Source organism: Salmo trutta, chromosome 39, assembly GCF_901001165.1.
Source record: "Salmo trutta chromosome 39, fSalTru1.1, whole genome shotgun sequence".
Taxonomy (NCBI): Eukaryota; Metazoa; Chordata; class Actinopteri; order Salmoniformes; family Salmonidae; genus Salmo; species Salmo trutta.
The window spans coordinates 17,478,919-17,497,327 of NC_042995.1; the positions used below are offsets into that span (position 1 = coordinate 17,478,919).

Genomic DNA, 18,409 nt, shown 5'->3' on the forward strand with positions numbered 1-18,409 from the left:
AAAACATGACGAACATGATGATGTGGCAACAACTGAAAAGTTCAACTTTATTTTTGCGCCATACATTAAAGTGAATCAACTATTCTTCTCAAAATGATTCCAATGAAGATTACATAATTCAAGGCTCAGCCTCGATTCAAATCCCAAAACAAAACATTCATAACTCAAAAAACATGAAACATTATTGCAGTAGTATCAAGCCTACTCAGTTTAGATGTAGGATCTTAATTTGAGCCAGTTTGCTACAGCAGGAAAATAATCCTGCAGCAACCAGAAATGTAAATAATGATGTGAATTACACATGGATATTGGATATTTTTGTAGAGGTTTACATATTTTCCATAAGGGAAAATCAAGTCTGAAATTTCAAAGCAGAAATTACAAACTTCAGAAACCTTTTTAAACCTCAAATACACTACAATTTTGACATTTCCTGCATTGCAGGAAAGTTCTCCTGCAACGGGGTGATCAAATTAAGATCCTAAATCTGTAACAATCTAAATGGGAAAATCCAGTGTTCAGTTCAGCAGAGTGTTTGTACCAGAGACAACTTTAAGAGCAGCAAAATCAAAGTCATTTCATTTAGAGATGATTCATAGCTAGACATTCCATTTTCTGTCTGCTGATATGAGATAGCATCCCTGAAGAAGATCCAGACCTTTTGGAGTGATACAATGTTGTACATTGTGGTGTTTACAATTTGTCCTTACACCACACACACACACACGCATGCACACGCACACACACACACACACACACTGATGTCATCATCAGTAGCCATCCATTGAATGAATATCAACTTTTGGTCCCCCTGCGCTTTTATAAGTTACATTTTTAAACGTTGATGTCGAGCTTCTAAACAGAGGGTTTGTACCCTGTGGGGGAAAAAAACACGGTTTAACAATCAATTCTACAAGAATTTAAAAGCAATTGACATTAGACAGAGCAAATGAGGACAAGGACACCATCTTACCGACTGCCATTTAGCCTTTGCCCTCTCGGCCTCAAACTTGGCGATCTCATTGCGGTCGTGGACCGAGATCAGCAGCTTCCACACCCCCAGCAGGATGAGGCCGATGGTGAGGATGGACAGAGAGACCCCCAGTACTATCATAGCTATGTTGGGGGGCTCAGGACAGTCTGGAGGGGTGGAGAGAGAGAGAGAGACAGACACACACACAGTTACTTCCGTAGTCATCACAGAGACACTTTTTCGAGATGTAATTGTAATAGAACGTTTTGTTAGCACATTTGGCGAGATGAATTCATTACAGTAACCGTTACCCTGGTTGTGATAGAAATTGAGAACTTTTATGCTAATGTTACGAATATATATTTTATATTGGTCACATGATGAGTCTGATGATTACAGTGATCAGACTCATCATTTGCTCCCGAGTGGCGCAGCGGTCTAAGGCACTGCATGTCAGCGCTTGAGGCGTCACTACATACACCCTGGTTCGATTCCAGGCTGTATCACAACCGGCCGTGATTTGGAGTCCCATAGTGCGGTGCACAATTGGCCCAGTGTCATCCGGGTTTGCCCGGTGTAGGCCATCATTGTAAATAAGAATTTGTTCTTAACTGACTTGTGTAGTTAAATAAAGGTAATAACAAATATAATGTGGAAGCAGATTATTGGGCATTCTGTTTCCAATGTTTCCCACTGAGATTTTCACATCTGCCTGTTAACTGATTCACTGTATGTATTGACCCAGTCAGATTCACTAAGCCCCTTCACTAGTTGCATTCATTACTTTTGGAAAGGACTGTATAAAATGATTCGCCATAAATGTCTACTTGCACTTAAACTTCTGGCCTCGTTCCTTCGCTTACAACACCTTCATTCTCTCACTGTTCGTACTTTTAAGTGACGTTCAAAAACCTTTTGGTGAATCTGGCCCAAGGTGTGGCGTTGACCTTACCGTACATCTTTAGATTATACACAGTGCTCCCTATGTCTCCAGCCACCACACTGAAAGAGATGAAGCAGTTGTTCTCGCTCATTAGGGTACACAGCGTGGACCGGCTCTCATCGTATTCTGAAAAGGAACGTGGGCACATACACAGCTATGAAGATGGGATGAATGAATAAGCCACATATCAACTTCCCTCTGCATTGTAATAGGACGTAAGAGGATACCCTCCTCTCTACTCTGCTGCCAATATGATTCCCATATCAAAGGCCAAGATCTCTGTTGTGTGAATGTGTGTGTGTCACACCATTGTATTTCACATCTGAGTCCTGAAGATCTGGTGCGATGATCAGATACACCTCTCAGCTTGCATTAGTGCGAGCGGGTTCAAAATAAGCTCCCCTTTATAGGAACAAACCCTCAGAGTCAGGTCCTTGTATTTTCAACCAGCACCACAATAGCCCCGTCTGTAGGACATGGTAAATAATATGTTCCCCTTTGTCTAGTGTCAGGTGAACACTGGACCCAGACAGTGTTCTGATGGAGAGGGAGAGGGTTGAAGAGAGAGTGAAGATAGGGGCAAAGGGAGACACTTGATGCAGGACGGGCCAGCATACCTCCAGATCTCTGACCCATGGGGGAACTTTACATGCTAGTCTGTTTAGTACCCGCGCAGGACCAACAACGTGTTGTGATCATATTAAACAGGGAAGAGAAAGGGCCAGACAAGGGAAAGTTCCCCCAGAAACTTCTTCATCAGGGTTGGCAAGGAAACAATGTACCATTGTTGGTTGCAGAAATAGTCCGGCATCAAGCCTAGCAATCACACATTTTATTAAAACAAGTGGTCAATCTGGACAGGTCTGTGTAATGCTGTTTCTGCTGTCACTCTCTCTCTAGCTCTCATTTCACTCTTCACAATATTCATTTGAATCTTATCAGTCATGATTCGGCTACTCTTGTCTATAAACGGTTCAGACAGAAAGACAGACAGGCAGGAAGGAGTAACTGACCTGTGGAATTATTGATGAAGACGTGAGGGACGCTGCACCTTTGGACGCACTCCTCTGTGGCCTCGTCTTCTGCTTGTAGATGACACTCCACACAGGTCCTGAGGAACACACACACACACACAACATCTGTCACGTGTTGACTGCTGGCCTTAACAGGAGGGTTGTTTGTGTCCCCTGATAAAGAGTGAACAGAAGAAGCCTTGGCCAGATTTCAGTTTGTTCCCGAGGCTGCTCTCTCTCTCTCTGTGTGTGTGTGTAGTCTAGCACATAATGGTGGTGTCAGATGGACTGTGTGTGACAGGTCCTTTACAATGGAGAAAGGAAATACTCCAGCACTGTTGTTGGCAGTCTTTTGATGCCCTCAGGAACAAGCAGACAAATTCAGACAAGATGAGGTGAACACTATATCCCAGTACTGAAAAGAGGCGACAAACCTGGCTAGAAAAAAAAAGTAAAGACCGGCAAGAATCAATTAGTCAAATAAAAAGCAAAGGGCTTCGCAATACTGTAGGTAAACTTGATTTGTTTTTAATGGACCTCAAAACAGTTTCTGCTGAACATGACCCAGGTTTCACACGATGTGGGCTAGTGTGGAACAGGAACAAGGTTTCACACGATGTGGACCAGTGTGGAACAGGAACAAGGTTTCACACGATGTGGGCTAGTGTGGAACAGGAACAAGGTTTCACAGGATGTGGGCCAGTGTGGAACAGGAACAAGGTTTCACAGGATGTGGGCCAGTGTGGTCTAGACATTTGCTATAAGTGATGGCATCTCATCACTTTTAGTACTATATTTGTTTGCTGTACTGTCTGCAGTCGCTGTTGTCATTCCTGAAACAGACGGCCTAGAGTGCCTTCACACCCCATGAGGTTTTCCACATTCTGAATTTTGTGTCACTGGCCTACACACAATATGCCATCATGTCAAAGTGGAATTATTTTTTTACAGAATTGTTCTAATTAATTCAAAATGAAAAGCTTAAATGTTGTGAATCAATAAGGATTCAACCCCTTTGCTTCGGCAAGTCTAAATAAGTTCAGGAGTAAAAATGTGCTTAACAAGTCACATAATGGACTCACTATGTGTGCAATAATAGTGTTTAACATGATTTTTGAATGACTATCTCATCTTTGTAACCCACACATACAATTATCTGAATGGTCCCTCAGTCGAGCAGTGAATTTCAAACACAGATTAAATCACAAAGACCAGGGAGGTTTTCCAATGCCTTATTAATTACCCTTTGGATGGTGTAGCAATACACCCAGTCACTACAAAGATACAGGCGTCCTCCCTAACTCAGTTGCTAGAGAGGAAGGAAACCGCTCAGGGATTTCACCATGAGGCCAATGGTGACTTTAAAACAGTTACAGAGTTTAATGGCTGTGATAGGAGAAAACTGAGGATGGATCAACAACATTGTAGTTACTCCACAATACTAACCTAATTGACAGAGTGAAAAGAAGGAAGCCTGTACAGAATACAAATATTCCTAAACATGCACCCTGTTTGTAATAAGGCACTAAAGTAAAATTGTTAAAAATGTGGCAAAGAAATTAACTTTATGCCCTGAATACAAAATGTTATGTTTGGGGCAAATCCAACACAACACATCACTGAGTACTAGTCTTCATATTAGCATGGTGGTGGCTGCATCATGTTATGGGAATGCTTGTCATCAGCAAGGACTAGGGAAATGTTTTGGGGGATAAAAATAAACAGAATAAAGCTAAGCACAGGAAAAATCCTAGAGGAAAACCTGGTTCAGTCTGCTTTCCAACAGACACTGGGAGACAAATGCACCTTTCAGCAGGACAATAACGTAAAATACAAGGCCAAATATACACTGGAGTTGTTTACCAAGACGACATTGAATGATCCCGAATGGCCTAGTTACAGTTTCTACTTAAATCAGCTTGAAAATCTGTCGAGACTTGAAAATGGCTGTCTAGCAATGATCAACAACCAACTTGACAGAGCTTGAATAATTTTTTTAAGAATTATGTGCAATCCAGGTATGCAAAGCTCTTACAGACTTACCCAGAAAGACTCACAGCTGTAATCACTGCCAAAGGTGATGCTAACATGTAATGACTCAGGGATGTGAATACTTACGTAAATGAGTTATTTCTGGATTTCATTTTCAACACATTTTCAGAAATGTCTAAAAACAGGTTGTCACATTGTCATTATGGGGTAATGTGTGTAGATGAGTGACAATTTGTATTTATTTAATCCATTTTGAATTCAGGCTGTAACACAAAAAAAATTGGAATAAATCAAGGGGCATGAATAGTTTCTGAAGGTGCTGTATACAGGTGAAGTCGGAAGTTTACATACACTTAGGTTGGAGTCATAATTAACTAATTAATTAAAACTCGTTTTTCAACCACTCCACAAATTTCTTGTTAACAAACTATAGTTTTGGAAAGTCGGTTAGGACATCTACTTTGTGGATGACACAAGTAATTTTTCCAACAATTGTTTACAGACCGATTATTTCACTTATAATCTGTCTGTAAATGATTTCACTTATAATCTTCCAGAAAATGATGTCATGGCTTTATAAGCTTCTGATAGGCTAATTGACATCATTTGAGTCAATTGGAGGTGTACCTGTGGATGTATTTCAAGGCCTACCTTCAAACTCAGTGCCTCTTTGCTTGACATCATGGGAAAATCAAAAGAAATCAGCCCAACAAATTGTAGACCTCCACAAGTCTGGTTCATCCTTGGGAGCAATTTCCAAACGCCTGAAGGTACCACGTTTATCTGTACAAACAAGAGTACGCAAGTATAAACACCATGGTACCACGAAGCCATCATACCGCTCAGGAAGGAGACTCATTCTGTCTCCTAGAGATGAACGTACTTTGGTGCGAAAAGTGCAAATCAATCCCAGAACAACAGCAAAGGACCTTGTGAAGATGCTGGAGGAAACAGGTACAAAAGTATCTATATCCACAGTAAAACGAGTCCCATATCGACATAACCTGAAAGGCCGCTCAGCAAGGAAGAAGCAACTGCTCCCAAACTGCCATAAAAAAGCTAGACTACAGCATGGGGACAAAGATCGTACTTTTTGTAGAAAAGTCCTCTGGTCTGATGAAACAAAAATAGAACTGTTTGGCCATAATGACCATCCTTATGTTTGGAGAATAAAGGGGGATGCTTGCAAGCCAAAGGACACCATCCCAACCGTGAAGCACGGGGGTGGCAGCATGTTGCGGGGGTGCTTTGCTGCAGGAGGGACTGGTGCACTTCACAAAATAGATGGCATCATGAGGAAGGACAATTATGTGGATATAATGAAGCAACATCTCAAGACATCAGTCAGGAAGTTAAAGCTTGGTCGCAAATGGGTCTTCCAAATGGACAATGACCCCAAGCATACTTCCAAAGTTGTGGCAAAATGGCTTAAGGACAACAAAGTTAAGGTATTGGAGTGGCCATAACAAAGCCCTGACCTCAATCGTATAGAAAATGTGTGGGCAGAACTGAAAAAGTGTGTGCGAGCAAGGAGGCCTACAAACCTGACTCACTTACACCAGCTCTGTCAGGAGGAATGGGCCAAAATTCACCCAACTTATTGTGGGAACCTTGTGGAAGGCTACCCGAAACGTTTGACCCAAGTTATACAATTTAAAGGCAATGCTACCAAATACTAATTGAGTGTACGTAAACTTCTAACCCACTGGGAAATAAATCATTCTCTCTGCTATTATTCTGACATTTCACATTCTTAAAATAAAGTGGTGATCTTAACTGACCTAAGACAGGGAATTTTTACAAGGATTAAATGTCAGGAATTGTGAAAAACTGAGTTTAAATGTATTTGGCTGAGGTGTACGTAAACTTCCGACTTCAACTGTATGTGACATTCGGAAACTGGACAGGCGTGTGTTCTTCTTACCTAGCAGAGCTACAGGAGTCTCCACAGGTAGGGCACCTTTCACAGGTGTCTCCAGAGGCTCCGGGCATGGAACACACACACTTCCCGCACACACACTTCCCCCGTCCGCTGCACAGCGCTCCGTCCTCCGACACACACGTGTCCTTGCTGCTGCTGCAGTTACAGTACTCCCCCGTCCAGCCGCTCTGACACACACACTCGCCGCAGTCACAGTCTCCGTGACCTACACACACACACACACACACACACACACACACACACACACACACATTAGCACGGAAGAAAGTAACAACAGTATATCCTGCTGCAATATTCTAAGGTCATATGTTATATTACTGTGTCACTGTGATGTCAGAACATTGTCTGTTTTCATCAAAAGAGGAAGAGGTGAAACCACAATGCTCGTCATGAAAGTCTGTGTTTAGACCGTACGTACACACCTCCACAGAGGACCCCTCGGAACCTCACACACGAGAAGTCGTCACACTCGCAGTAGGCCCCGTAGACGCGTCCGAAACTAGACGGGTGACACACACACTGGCCGCAGTAACACTCCCCTTGCCCGCTACAGGACTCCGGAGCGCCACTGGCCTTGCAGTTACTGCTCTGGACGCTCTCCTCCGTACACTCACACTTGGAACCCATGTACCCGGGATCACACAGACAGGAGCCACACTCCAGAGATCCACGGCCCAGGCTGCAGTGGCTGCTGTTGGGCTCGGGGGTCTGGTGACAGGCACAGGAGCACAGGGACTCCAGATCTATCTCCAGGGGGTCCTGAAAGCCCACCGGTTTGATGAGGAAACGCTGGGGACCGTCGAGACACTCAGAGAGTTCTACCGTGACATTGAAGGAGACCTGGGAATCACAGAGATTGAAGGGTGAATGTTATAGCATACATGCATTCAAGTGGCTGTATAGTCAGTTGGAAACTTGTTACGACAAGAGGAAAATAGAGGAATATTGTTCTTGAACATCACTGACCAACTGACCAGCAAAATAGGAACAAACCGTGTCTCCAGCTTTGACGTTGGAGCATTGTTTCTGTCCAGGTAGTACCGTCCCATCCTGACAGATCGCTGTGAAGGAGATCTGTAGATCCTCTGTGTCTCCTAGTACCTCCAGCTCTATCTCAGACCGCAGCTCCTGGAAACACAAAGGTAACCTATAACAGGGCCATGGTCAGGTCCTAGTCCTGTGTGTGTCTGTGTGTGTCTGTGTGCGCGTGAGTGTGTGAGTGTGTGTGTGAGTGAGTGAGAGAGTGAGTGAGTGAGAGAGTGAGTGAGTGAGTGAGAGAGTGAGTGAGTGAGAGAGTGAGTGAGTGAGTGAGTGAGTGAGTGAGTGAGTGAGTGAGAGAGTGAGTGAGTGAGAGAGTAAGTGAGTGAGAGAGTGAGTGAGAGGGTGAGAGAGAGAGAGAGAGTGAGAGTGAGTGAGTGAGTGAGTGAGTGAGAGAGTGAGAGAGTGAGTGAGAGTGTGAGAGAGAGAGAGAGAGAGAGAGAGAGAGAGAGAAAGGGAACCATTACAAGCTTCTGCAACCACTGACATATTACTCCCTTTCTAAGGCTACGTGTATGTTCCAACACTGCTAAGGTTTACCCAGCTGGGCCTATCCATTTTTAGTCTTCCACTATATAGGTAAGTCCCTTTCTCTGAGTGGTGTGAGTCATGATCCCAGTCACTTCCCAGGTATTCCGTCAAGCTCCCAGGTATCCCAGGTGTTAGTAGCCAATCACCACAGGGTACAGTGAGGTAGATATGACTCTTAGGACTCTTTCTCTTAGTAAACACAGTGTTGACAGAGTACTTGACATTTTTATCGTTTCAGTTCCTCCAGGCCTTCGGGGAAGATGTGGTCTGTGTGATGCTTGAGAGAAAAGCTTGAGCTGGGACACAGCTGGAGCAGTACTCACGGTACAGTGTACTATGACGAGCACTAAATCAATATCTAGTTATCCCCAAAATAAGCTACATTGGTAATGTGGCTAACCTCTTAATAGCTTCCACATAAAGTATGTCCTGTACATTATGCTAGATTCTAGATGCTAAGCGCTTGCCATTAGCTCGGTATTGAATAAATCTCTCAGTGAAGCCCCTTGGCATAGCTAGATGTGACTTGGCTATGGTAGGCTGTTCAGGAAGTGTCTGATGAAATGATTAGAAGCTGTGGGTCTGCTCTCATCACCCTCAACGCACACAGAGGGGGGAAGGAACGGAGCGACAGGGATGAGAGGGGGAAGGGAGAGGGGGGGCGGGGAGAGGAGTAAGAGAGAGAAGAGATAAACAGAAAGGAAAAATCTAAGCCGAGGCAGCTAGTCAGAGGTCACTACGGCCATGTACTCAGCGAGTCTCAATAATCCTGCTAACTAACACACTGTACACTCACAGCGACAGAATCGGACTCTTACTTTATACGCCGTCACAATCAGTTCCAGGATGTTCCTTGAATCTGATTCCAGAACCCCCACCGTGGCACCAGGTATGAAATTTGCATAGTTCTGTGATAAAACACACAACAGACACACGGTTACTATTCATGTAGGTCGGTCGACCAGTCACAGCAACATCATAGGGAAACAAGTTCTACCCAAAACAGGAAGAAGAGAGCGCTAGTTCCAACACGCCCACTGAGAGCACCCAGCGATTCAAACATGATAACCTCAACGATACACAGAGATGCATGTTCCTTCTCCATGCTTACCGCATACCTCGTTTCAACCCGGTGTTTTCTGACGGGTAAACGTCACGTCGCTGTTGGGAAAAGGACAATGGAGGGAGAAGGAGAAGTTCTCACCTCGTAGTTGTGTTTCTGATTTTCCGTCACAGCGAATATAAGCAGGATATTGTTGTCCACCAGTTTATCCATCAGCTGTCCCAGAGTTGGGTATTCCTGGATGGACAAAGTCAGTATTTTAAAACCTCAGACCATCGTATTTCATCCCAATGAATGAACCAATTACATGTATTTCTAAAGTCCTTTTAACATCAACAGTAATAAAAAGTACTTTACAGTCACGCGGCCTAGACCCCAAAGAGCCAGTAGTCTTTACAGTAAAGGGACACTCCTTCACCATGGATAGGAATGAAAGCCATATTATAGTATCATAAACAGTGAATCCTTGTACTACAACCCCAGTCATAGAAATAATAAATGAATCGGATGTGACTGTCCCCTTACCAGATGGGCAGCCATAGAGTATTCATTGTTGCTGTCCAGATGGCACTCCCCGTCGTTAGGGACGACGATGCCTGACATCTTGCTGTCCATCCCAAAGTGAGAGTCGGCGTCGCTCACAAACACCAACAGACGCATGGAGTCGTTCCTCCAGCCTATCTTGTCCTAACAGGGAGAGATGAGAGATTATTATACCGCACGAATACAATAGTCCATTGTCAAAGAACACCTGAAGTTCCCTTGAAAAATAAAGCTATTCTATTCCCTTATATTCTATTGTGCAGTATCATTTTCTATTCAGCTCTATTCTATTCTGTTAAAATGGGTACCATCGTTGGGGACAAATCAAATCAAACCTGAACCACAGACTCTCTCACTTACCCCACAGACAGCAGCCTGCATAATGGCATCGAAGCCGCACTCCGGCAGGTCGATGTTGGCAGACACACGCTGGTTGGTGATGATATTGTTGAACTTCTCTGTGCTGCTGGTGAGGGGTAGGACGTGTTTGTATCCAAACGTCGGCAGACAGCTCTCATCCACACTCCTGCATGGGAATACCATAGAGAAACATAGCGTATTACATCTATGACCAGGGTTCCCACTCTAAGACAAATTCAAAACAACAGAACTTTCCATGACTTTCCATGTCTACAGATAAGACTTTGAGGGCCAAATATTTCCATCACTGTTTAACTAATTAATTATTACTAGTTATTACTATTACTTAAAACAAGTAAGCTTGTTATAAACATACACAAAAACATTGTGTCGTTTACTGAGCTTCTTTAGTGAGAAAATCTGTCTCTTCCACAGAAAGATGGTCCTTTGTAGCTTAGTTGGTAGAGTATGGCCCTTGTAACGCCAGGGTAGTGGGGTTTGATTCCCGGGACCACCCATAAATATGTACGCATAACTGTAAGTCGCTTTGGATAAAAGTGTCTGCTAAATACATATGTTATATTATTATATAAATAAAGTGGTCTTCATTTGTACTTCAACCATAGTGTTACAAATGGTTTTCATTGAATTTCTCACAACCATACTGTACCCTACCTACAAGGGTTCTCCAGCTCTCCAGGCGTGATCTTAATGAACGGGAGGACTGGTTTCTCAACGAAGGACCCAAATCCAAGTCTGAATTTACTGGTGAGCTTTGCCATCTCTTTGGACAGGGTGGAGCCCAAGTCTTTAATCATCTCCAGGTCGTCAATCATGGAGGCTGAGAGGTCCATCAGGTAGTAGATGTCTACAGGGTAGTCCTCTGTCTGCTGCACACTGATCTGGAAGGTCACCTCACTGCCTGAACGAAAAAATAACAAATAGAATAGAGTGTTTTCTGTCTCTCTCTCTGGGCTGCGTTCAGTTCAAGGGATGACCATGCTAGTGAGAAATTCTATTCATATTATTATCTTTATGTGAAAAATTGTGTGAAAATATTCATTAAACATCCTTCATTCATCAAAAATAGTTACTAAATCAACTTCAAATCACCACCAGGCCAACATGTACACAGAGTGTGAGCAGTGAGCAGTGTACCCAATGGCTGTATAAATAATGGACACGGCGACTGCCCCAGGTCTCCATCAGTAACTGTATAAATAAGGGTTTACCAGTTCTGAGTTTGAGGGCCATCTTCTGTGGTGATATCTGTGTGCTGTTGGTATTCCCCGTCTTCCTCCCGAGAGGCTGGTCCTTGTGGACCTCGAAGTTGGTCACTGGGAATTCTACCAGGTCCTGGGGACAGCCCCTCTCTAGGAGGACGTACGTCGTGTCACATCGCTCACTAATTAAAAACCAGTCTGTGAAATTCTGAGAGGTTTAAAAACACCACAAGGTTTTACTCCCACATTTACAACCAACCTGACACAGAGACTCTTAACATATTTTATTGGTGTTTCATCAGTCAATAGTTATATTCATACTATAGTACTAACTTAAAGGTAGGACTTCTGAAGATCATTTACAAATATTGTCATCATTAAATCATTTAACAATATTTTTTTGACTCTGCACTGCAATTTGCTCCGTCAACAACCTGTCATATCAGTATTCCATTTTAAGTTAGGCTAGTTACACATTTATGAATTCATGACACGTTTTCTTACTGGACTTGCAACAATGTTATGCCCTATTGTCACGACTTCCGCCGAAGTTGGCGATCGTCACCGGCTTTCTAGCGACCACCGATCCACGTTTCTTTTTCCATTTGTTTTGTCTTGATTGTTCACACCTGGTTCCCATCTCGTTTCTGATTATTTTCCCGATTTAACCCTCCGGTTCTCATTATGTTTTGTGCGTGATCGTCTGCTTGTCATCGTTTTAGTTGTTTTGTGTCAGGATTATTTATCCCCGCGTGGATTTTGATTTATGAGTTTCTTCGAGAGTAAAGTACGTTATTTTACTCAGTTCTGTGTCCTGCGCTTGACTCGATCCTCACCTCCACATAAACTGACACTGACACCTAGATCAGCGTTCCTCAATAGGCAGTGATTTTATATGGCCCCCAAAGTTCTGTGCAAAATATAGATATATAGTTTTATATATTTTTATATACATTTCGTTCTTGGACATAAAAGACTGTAAAATCAGCAGGAAATGAGTCAAAGTTATTTTTAGTCAGGAACTTGTTCCCTAGTATTCCCACGCATAAATAGAGAGGCATATGTGATCGTATCCCAATGTAATTCAAGTTTGAAATTATTCTGTTTTTGTCAAATATTTTATCTGTTTGGAACTCTTACGGTCAATTTATTTCTAACTATAATCCGGCCCCCCGACCATCCGCTCAAGGAAAAATCGGCCCACGGCTGAATGTAATAGTTCCCCTGCCCGAGATGTAGAGCCTACCTCTTGTGTGCACCATGCACAGTGGGGACCCAGCTGGAGACACTCGTCACAAGTCACTGCGCTGCCAACCGAACATGTTCCTACATGGACACCACACGGAGAATATAGAATACAGAAGTGGTCAGCCCTGTCTAGCACTGGCTACATTTTCTCACGGCACTGCTGCCTGGCATGTAATACTATAGTATATCAGTGATTTTTTTTAGTGCCTCTGTCTTTGTGATGCGCCTGGTTAATTTGCGCATGAATAACTAGAGCAAATGATAGGTTATGTTATCATGATAAATCACAATAATAATTGTGTGTGTGTGGGGGGGATTTATAAATAAATATTTGTATATATAAACCACCGGATCAAATAAACGAATTTAAATGTAATCAATACATTGCATTCATGTATGACGTTGAATATTTACCTTTATAAAAGTATAATAAAGCTATTATAATCCAGGGAAAAATCTGGATATACTGCAGTTACATGTGATCTTGAAAGGAGAAGTTACTGAAGTTATTTAATGAAATCCATTTGATCCGATCTCTAGTCTTACCCTCCACGTTGTTGATCCAATGCCGAAGAATCAGGACCAGAAGTACAGCAATCCCCATTGGTCCTCGCGGTTACTTCTATAGGGATATGAAAGAACAACAAAACATTCTCTGGCGCTCTAAATATGTAGAGTAAAAGTAACAAAACAAATAGGTATTTCCAGCCTTAGTCAGCTTCTCTTGGTATCACTGTCTAGGCTAAACAACAAGAGAATGCGCCGTCTTTCTTACCTGGCAGGAAAGACGTTGAGTGCCTGCGTGGTACAGACATTCTTACCTGCCCAGCCTATTATGTTCACTTCCGTACAGGTGAGAACATAAACGGAACGGGACTACAGAGAGAGAGTAGGTGAGAAGTGAGTGTGCGGACGTGAGCTATGAGCGGCGAAGTGAGGCCTGACAACCGGTACATTGAACTGGGTTTTATTTCAATGGAAGATTATTTGATAATCGAAATATAACAGAGATGAACTTGTATTTTTACATATATATATATATTTGTTTTTAAATCAATGTTATTTTGTAAGCCTGCAATCTCAAACTGTTATAACAAATATTGAAGTGCAGGTTGTGGGATGAATGATCAAATCCATGTAACTATTTGTACACACAAATGAATAACTTTGAAATGTTGTTTAAAAATGGGGAAATAGCATGTTTCATTCTGCCTTTATGTGTCCTAGGACTGACCATTCTTCATTTTAAATCGGCCATGACAGAAATAATTCCCTCTTTACTGGACCTCTGATTCACTGCAAAACATATAGGCTAGTGTTGAAACTTTGAATATGAGTATTGATGCAGTTACGAAGGCCATAGTATTTGTAAGGTGTGTAAATTGACTTATGCTTATACATGGGTAATTCACTTGTATTAATGCCTTATGACCTATAATGGCAACCTGATTAATCCCTAGGCCAGTAGCCCTATTCCCTAGTGATCACAAATTGATATAATATTTGCCATTTAGCAGACACTGTTATACAAAGCGACTTGTAGTCATGCGTGCATACGTTTTACATATGGCCGTTCCAGCGGGAATCATACTTACAACCTTTGGCATTGCAAGCACAATTCTCTACCGACTGAGCCACACAGGACCAAATGAACTTCATCAAGTCAAATCCCCGCAGTTGTAAAACATCATACTTTCGAACTTCCAGGATATGCAACAGAACACTTACCCATAGTTCAGTGGGTCATGACTGCCTGTCCGTCGATGTGTTGCATTATATGTTAAACCATTTCTTCACTGCCTTGTCCTTGAAATGTATTACATCGTGGCACACATTGTGCTTGTCTGTAGCATTTGTGCACTATAACAGGTCTCCATCAATTGTTGTTTATTGGCTTTAACATCATACTCTATTCTATGTTGTATTTACCCATAAAGCAATGTGACTGGGTCCATTGTTGAGCTGTGTATAAAGGTGGGTGTAGGCCAACGTGATAACCATTGTTTATAGGGACAACCAACTGTCCAGACGTGCCAGACCATAAGTTATTACCCCTGAATTACCCAGACGAGATAACCCCTGAATTACCCAGACGAGATACTGCAACTGAAAAAAATATGTTAATATTTAATACGACCAACCCCTCAGAAATGTGCATATCTCAAGGGTTACTTTTGATTTAATGATTAACAGTAGGGACAAAAACTACGTCTCGGGCTCTTTTGAAAAGTAGTGTATTGCTCAATACAAATATACTCATAAGTTTATATGTGTGTGTGTGTGTGTGTGTGTGTGTGTGTGTGTGTGTGTGTGTGTGTGTGTGTGTGTGTGTGTGTGTGTGTGTGTGTGTGTGTGTGTGTGAATATGTGTGTGAATATGTGTGTGTGTTTGTGTGTGTGACCTGTGAGTGAATGGGTGGTGAATGTGTGTGTGCGTAGCACATGGAGTGTGTGTCTTAACAGGCAGTGTGTGTAGGTGGTGAACAATTGACAGCTGCAGTGTGGATTTCTCAGCTCGTCCGTTCCAGACGGAATATCCTACTAAAGCAGTATCACACCCCTCTGAATCGCAGTAAGCCCCTCATCTGTTACTCCAAACCCCCTCCTCTCCTCCTCTGTTACTATCTCCCTCTCCTCTGCTCCCTTCTCCACTTCTCCTCTCATATTTACTCATCTCTCCATATGATTCTTCCATTATAATCTCTACTCTACTTGTCTTCTCTCCAGTCTTCCACCACCGTCATCCTTTCTCCTCTCCTCCTCCACCCCCAGAGGCACCCAGCTGTCTGTCATTCCCCCTGTCATCCCAGTGGAATGACAGCACTTGTCCTCTGCCACTTTGCGGCTCCCTCCATTCTCTATCTGACTAGAGGACAAACGTTTGTACAGTTGTGCCACAGCGGTTCATAGAAAGTACACAGGCCACCCATAAACATCTTTAAAACCTTTTAAAATATGATCTGTTGCTATCTGACAACTCAGCTATCCATTCATTCATTCAATTGTCCTACCTAATTATGCTACCTAATTGTCCTACCTAATTGTCCTACCTAATTATCCTACCTAATTGTCCTACATAATTATCCTACCTAATTGTCCTACCTAATTATCCTACCTAATTGTCCTACCTAATTGTCCTACCTAATTGTTCTACCTAATTGTCCTACCTAATTGTCCTACCTAATTGTCCTACCTAATTGTTCTACCTATCCAGCTTAGATATCCATTAACTCATTAAATTGTCCAACCTAATTGTCCTACTTAATAGTCCTACTTTACCATGTCCATTCTTTCATTAAATTGTCCTACCTAACCAGTCCAGATATGCATTCATTCATTAAATGATCCTACCTAACCAGCCAGTGTCCCAAAAAAGTGTTCTCCAGCATGTCAATAAGCCAATCTTTGGGTCAGATGGTCATGTCTAACCATACAGAGAGAAATAGAAAAAACTTCTGTTCATCTTCATTGTTGCTTTCCCAAGGTTTCATTCCCACCATCAGTCACATTGTGAGGGGAGGAAGACTCTCCCACACAAAACCTGCCAACATTCCTAACTAGACTCCAACCTCTACTTCCGTTGTTGAGACATGAACATGATATTGGCTTTGTCAAGTTTAGGGATTCATAAGAAACTGAATCCTAGTCATTACTCTTAGTCATTCCTTACAATGCTCCGGGTTGTACGCACTGCTGTGTGATATGATATCACAGATATATCAGTGTGTGTGTGTGTGTGTGTGTGTGTGTGTGTGTGTGTGTGTGTGTGTGTGTGTGTGTGTGCCGGGCGGGCCATGTCAACACACAGTACATCACAACGGTCGGCACTGCAATGAGGCAACTCACCTACAGGAGCCTCCTCTGGTACCATGCTGCCCTGTCAAAGGGCCGCTGCGTCCTTGTCACCGCCTGAAAAATGGTGGGAGAGGAATCAGGGAGACGCCGCCGCTGCCGCCGGCCCTGAAAACATCCAGTTCCAACTGCAGCCCCGGGCAGGAGTAACTATAAACCTACAGTAACAGACAGCTTTATGAAGCATGACGCTGCCTGTCCCTCTCACCCTCCCCACTGCCCATGCTCCCAGGCTGATGGGGGTGGAGGGGTGCTGATGACTGATGGCAGCAACTGCTGGTGGGTCTGAGACATACGAATAACAGCCGCCTTCATTGGAGAGGGATGGTAGCAGAGTGGCAGTGATCCAGATTGACTGACAGGCCAAATGTGCCAGTGTTGCCCTCTCTTGGTTGACGCAGTAGGCTACAGCTCCCTGTGGGGAACTTGTGTCAAGATGTAAAGCACAAATATTTGTTGTTTATATTGCTGTCTTGAGTTTGGAAGTGAATATCAAGCCCAGGGAGTTAATTGAAACAAGTGCAGAGGAGGGTCAGAGATGGAAGGAGTGACGGTGTATTAATGTTATCCCTTCCCTATGGTGGTATGATTGGAATGTGTGTGTGTGTATAAAAGAGATACGGAGAGAGAGCGAGAGAGAGAGCGAGAGAGAGAGCGAGAGAGATAGAGCGAGAGAGATAGAGCGAGAGAGAGAGCGAGAGAGAGAGAGCGAGAGAGAGAGAGGAGGTGGACAAGGTGACAGATGTACATCGTAGGGATGAGAGTCAGATCAGTTAAGTAAAACTGCACATTAAGGCAAGGCATTATTCCCAGAAGTCAATGTGGTAACCATTCTGGTTCCAAATGGCTACCAGGCTAATCAAGCTGACTCTTTGCCATGTGGTGCAGTTACCCTCTACTACGTCGAGTAAAACACATTAGTCGCTTTTTACATTGCTATTGTAAAATGTATCCATAGGCTATACTGTGACCCCATAAAGACATGTGCCAGAAAGGTTTATTTAAAGGTCAATCAGCCCCTTTCCTATAAAATACCATTGAACAGAAATGAGTGAATGAGTCAAGACACTAGATACCACAGACCCTCTCAATGTCTGCACCCCCGATGTCTGCACAGGCACCCCCAATCTGACCTTGGCCCCACTTTAGGGAAAAGCGCCATGTGCCTTCAGCTGTGGAGAATTAGACATCAGAAAGAGCGAGAGAGCGAGAAGGGGGGTGGGGGGTGAGACAGAGAAAGAGAGTGCTAATCCTCCATCATTTGCTCCTTATGTTCATAGGGTCGATTTTCTTGCATGGCGTGGGGAGCATATGCCTGGCATTACAGTCTGGCTGGGTGGTGTCCGGAGCGTGTGTGTGTGGGAGTGGGTGATCTTTACTGGTAAGATATATGGGACATGGTGCCTTTGTGTCTATGGCATCAGCTCAAGTAAGCTGCTAGCTTTAACAGAGAAGCCCCATAAAAGACACTGATATTACAATGGATACATTACATGAAACCCCCTGGATGCTAGAAATAGTGTCAAAAAGGTTAGCGCCATGGACATATACTGTATACTTATGTTTATATACGTCACTGGTTAGAAAGTACATTGATACATCAAGTTCTTATCAAGACAGTACTAACGATGACAAAGTGGAATCTGAAATGATATATTATTCTATGTATATGATTTTAGACATCTACTA

At 43.1% G+C, this 18,409-nt stretch overlaps 1 protein-coding gene across 3 annotated transcripts; it reads right to left on the minus strand.

Annotated features, from left to right (window-relative positions):
• Nucleotides 1–18: 18 nt before the first annotated feature.
• On the minus strand, nucleotides 19–16,853 carry LOC115179771 (integrin beta-6). Of its 3 annotated transcripts, none has more exons than XM_029741524.1 (16): nucleotides 16,715–16,853; nucleotides 13,416–13,491; nucleotides 12,868–12,947; nucleotides 11,631–11,829; nucleotides 11,074–11,320; nucleotides 10,399–10,564; nucleotides 10,021–10,182; nucleotides 9,637–9,732; nucleotides 9,251–9,340; nucleotides 7,857–7,991; nucleotides 7,286–7,703; nucleotides 6,846–7,068; nucleotides 2,930–3,027; nucleotides 1,926–2,042; nucleotides 974–1,140; nucleotides 19–875 (listed from the first exon to the last, which is right to left on the minus strand). In XM_029741524.1, exons 2-16 carry the CDS (start codon nucleotides 13,471–13,473, stop codon nucleotides 771–773), a joined length of 2,361 nt encoding a protein of 786 aa, XP_029597384.1. In that variant the 5' UTR covers nucleotides 13,474–13,491; nucleotides 16,715–16,853; the 3' UTR covers nucleotides 19–770. The 3 variants fall into 3 exon arrangements, with proteins under 3 accessions (XP_029597384.1, XP_029597385.1, XP_029597383.1); XM_029741525.1 differs by lacking the exon at nucleotides 16,715–16,853 and adding an exon at nucleotides 14,598–14,905; XM_029741523.1 differs by lacking the exon at nucleotides 16,715–16,853 and adding an exon at nucleotides 13,645–13,812.
• Between the last annotated feature and the right edge of the window lie 1,556 nt (nucleotides 16,854–18,409).

Coding starts and splice junctions, on each gene's coding strand:
- LOC115179771 (XM_029741524.1), bottom strand. CDS start 13,473: ATGGGGATTGCTGTACTTCTGGTCCTGATTCTTCGGCATTGGATCAAC. Junction 10,183..10,398: donor TGCAGGCTGCTGTCTGTGGG/GTAAGTGAGAGA, acceptor TCTCCCTGTTAG/GACAAGATAGGCTGGAGGAA. Junction 3,028..6,845: donor GACTCCTGTAGCTCTGCTAG/GTAAGAAGAACA, acceptor TGTGTTCCTCAG/GACCTGTGTGGAGTGTCATC.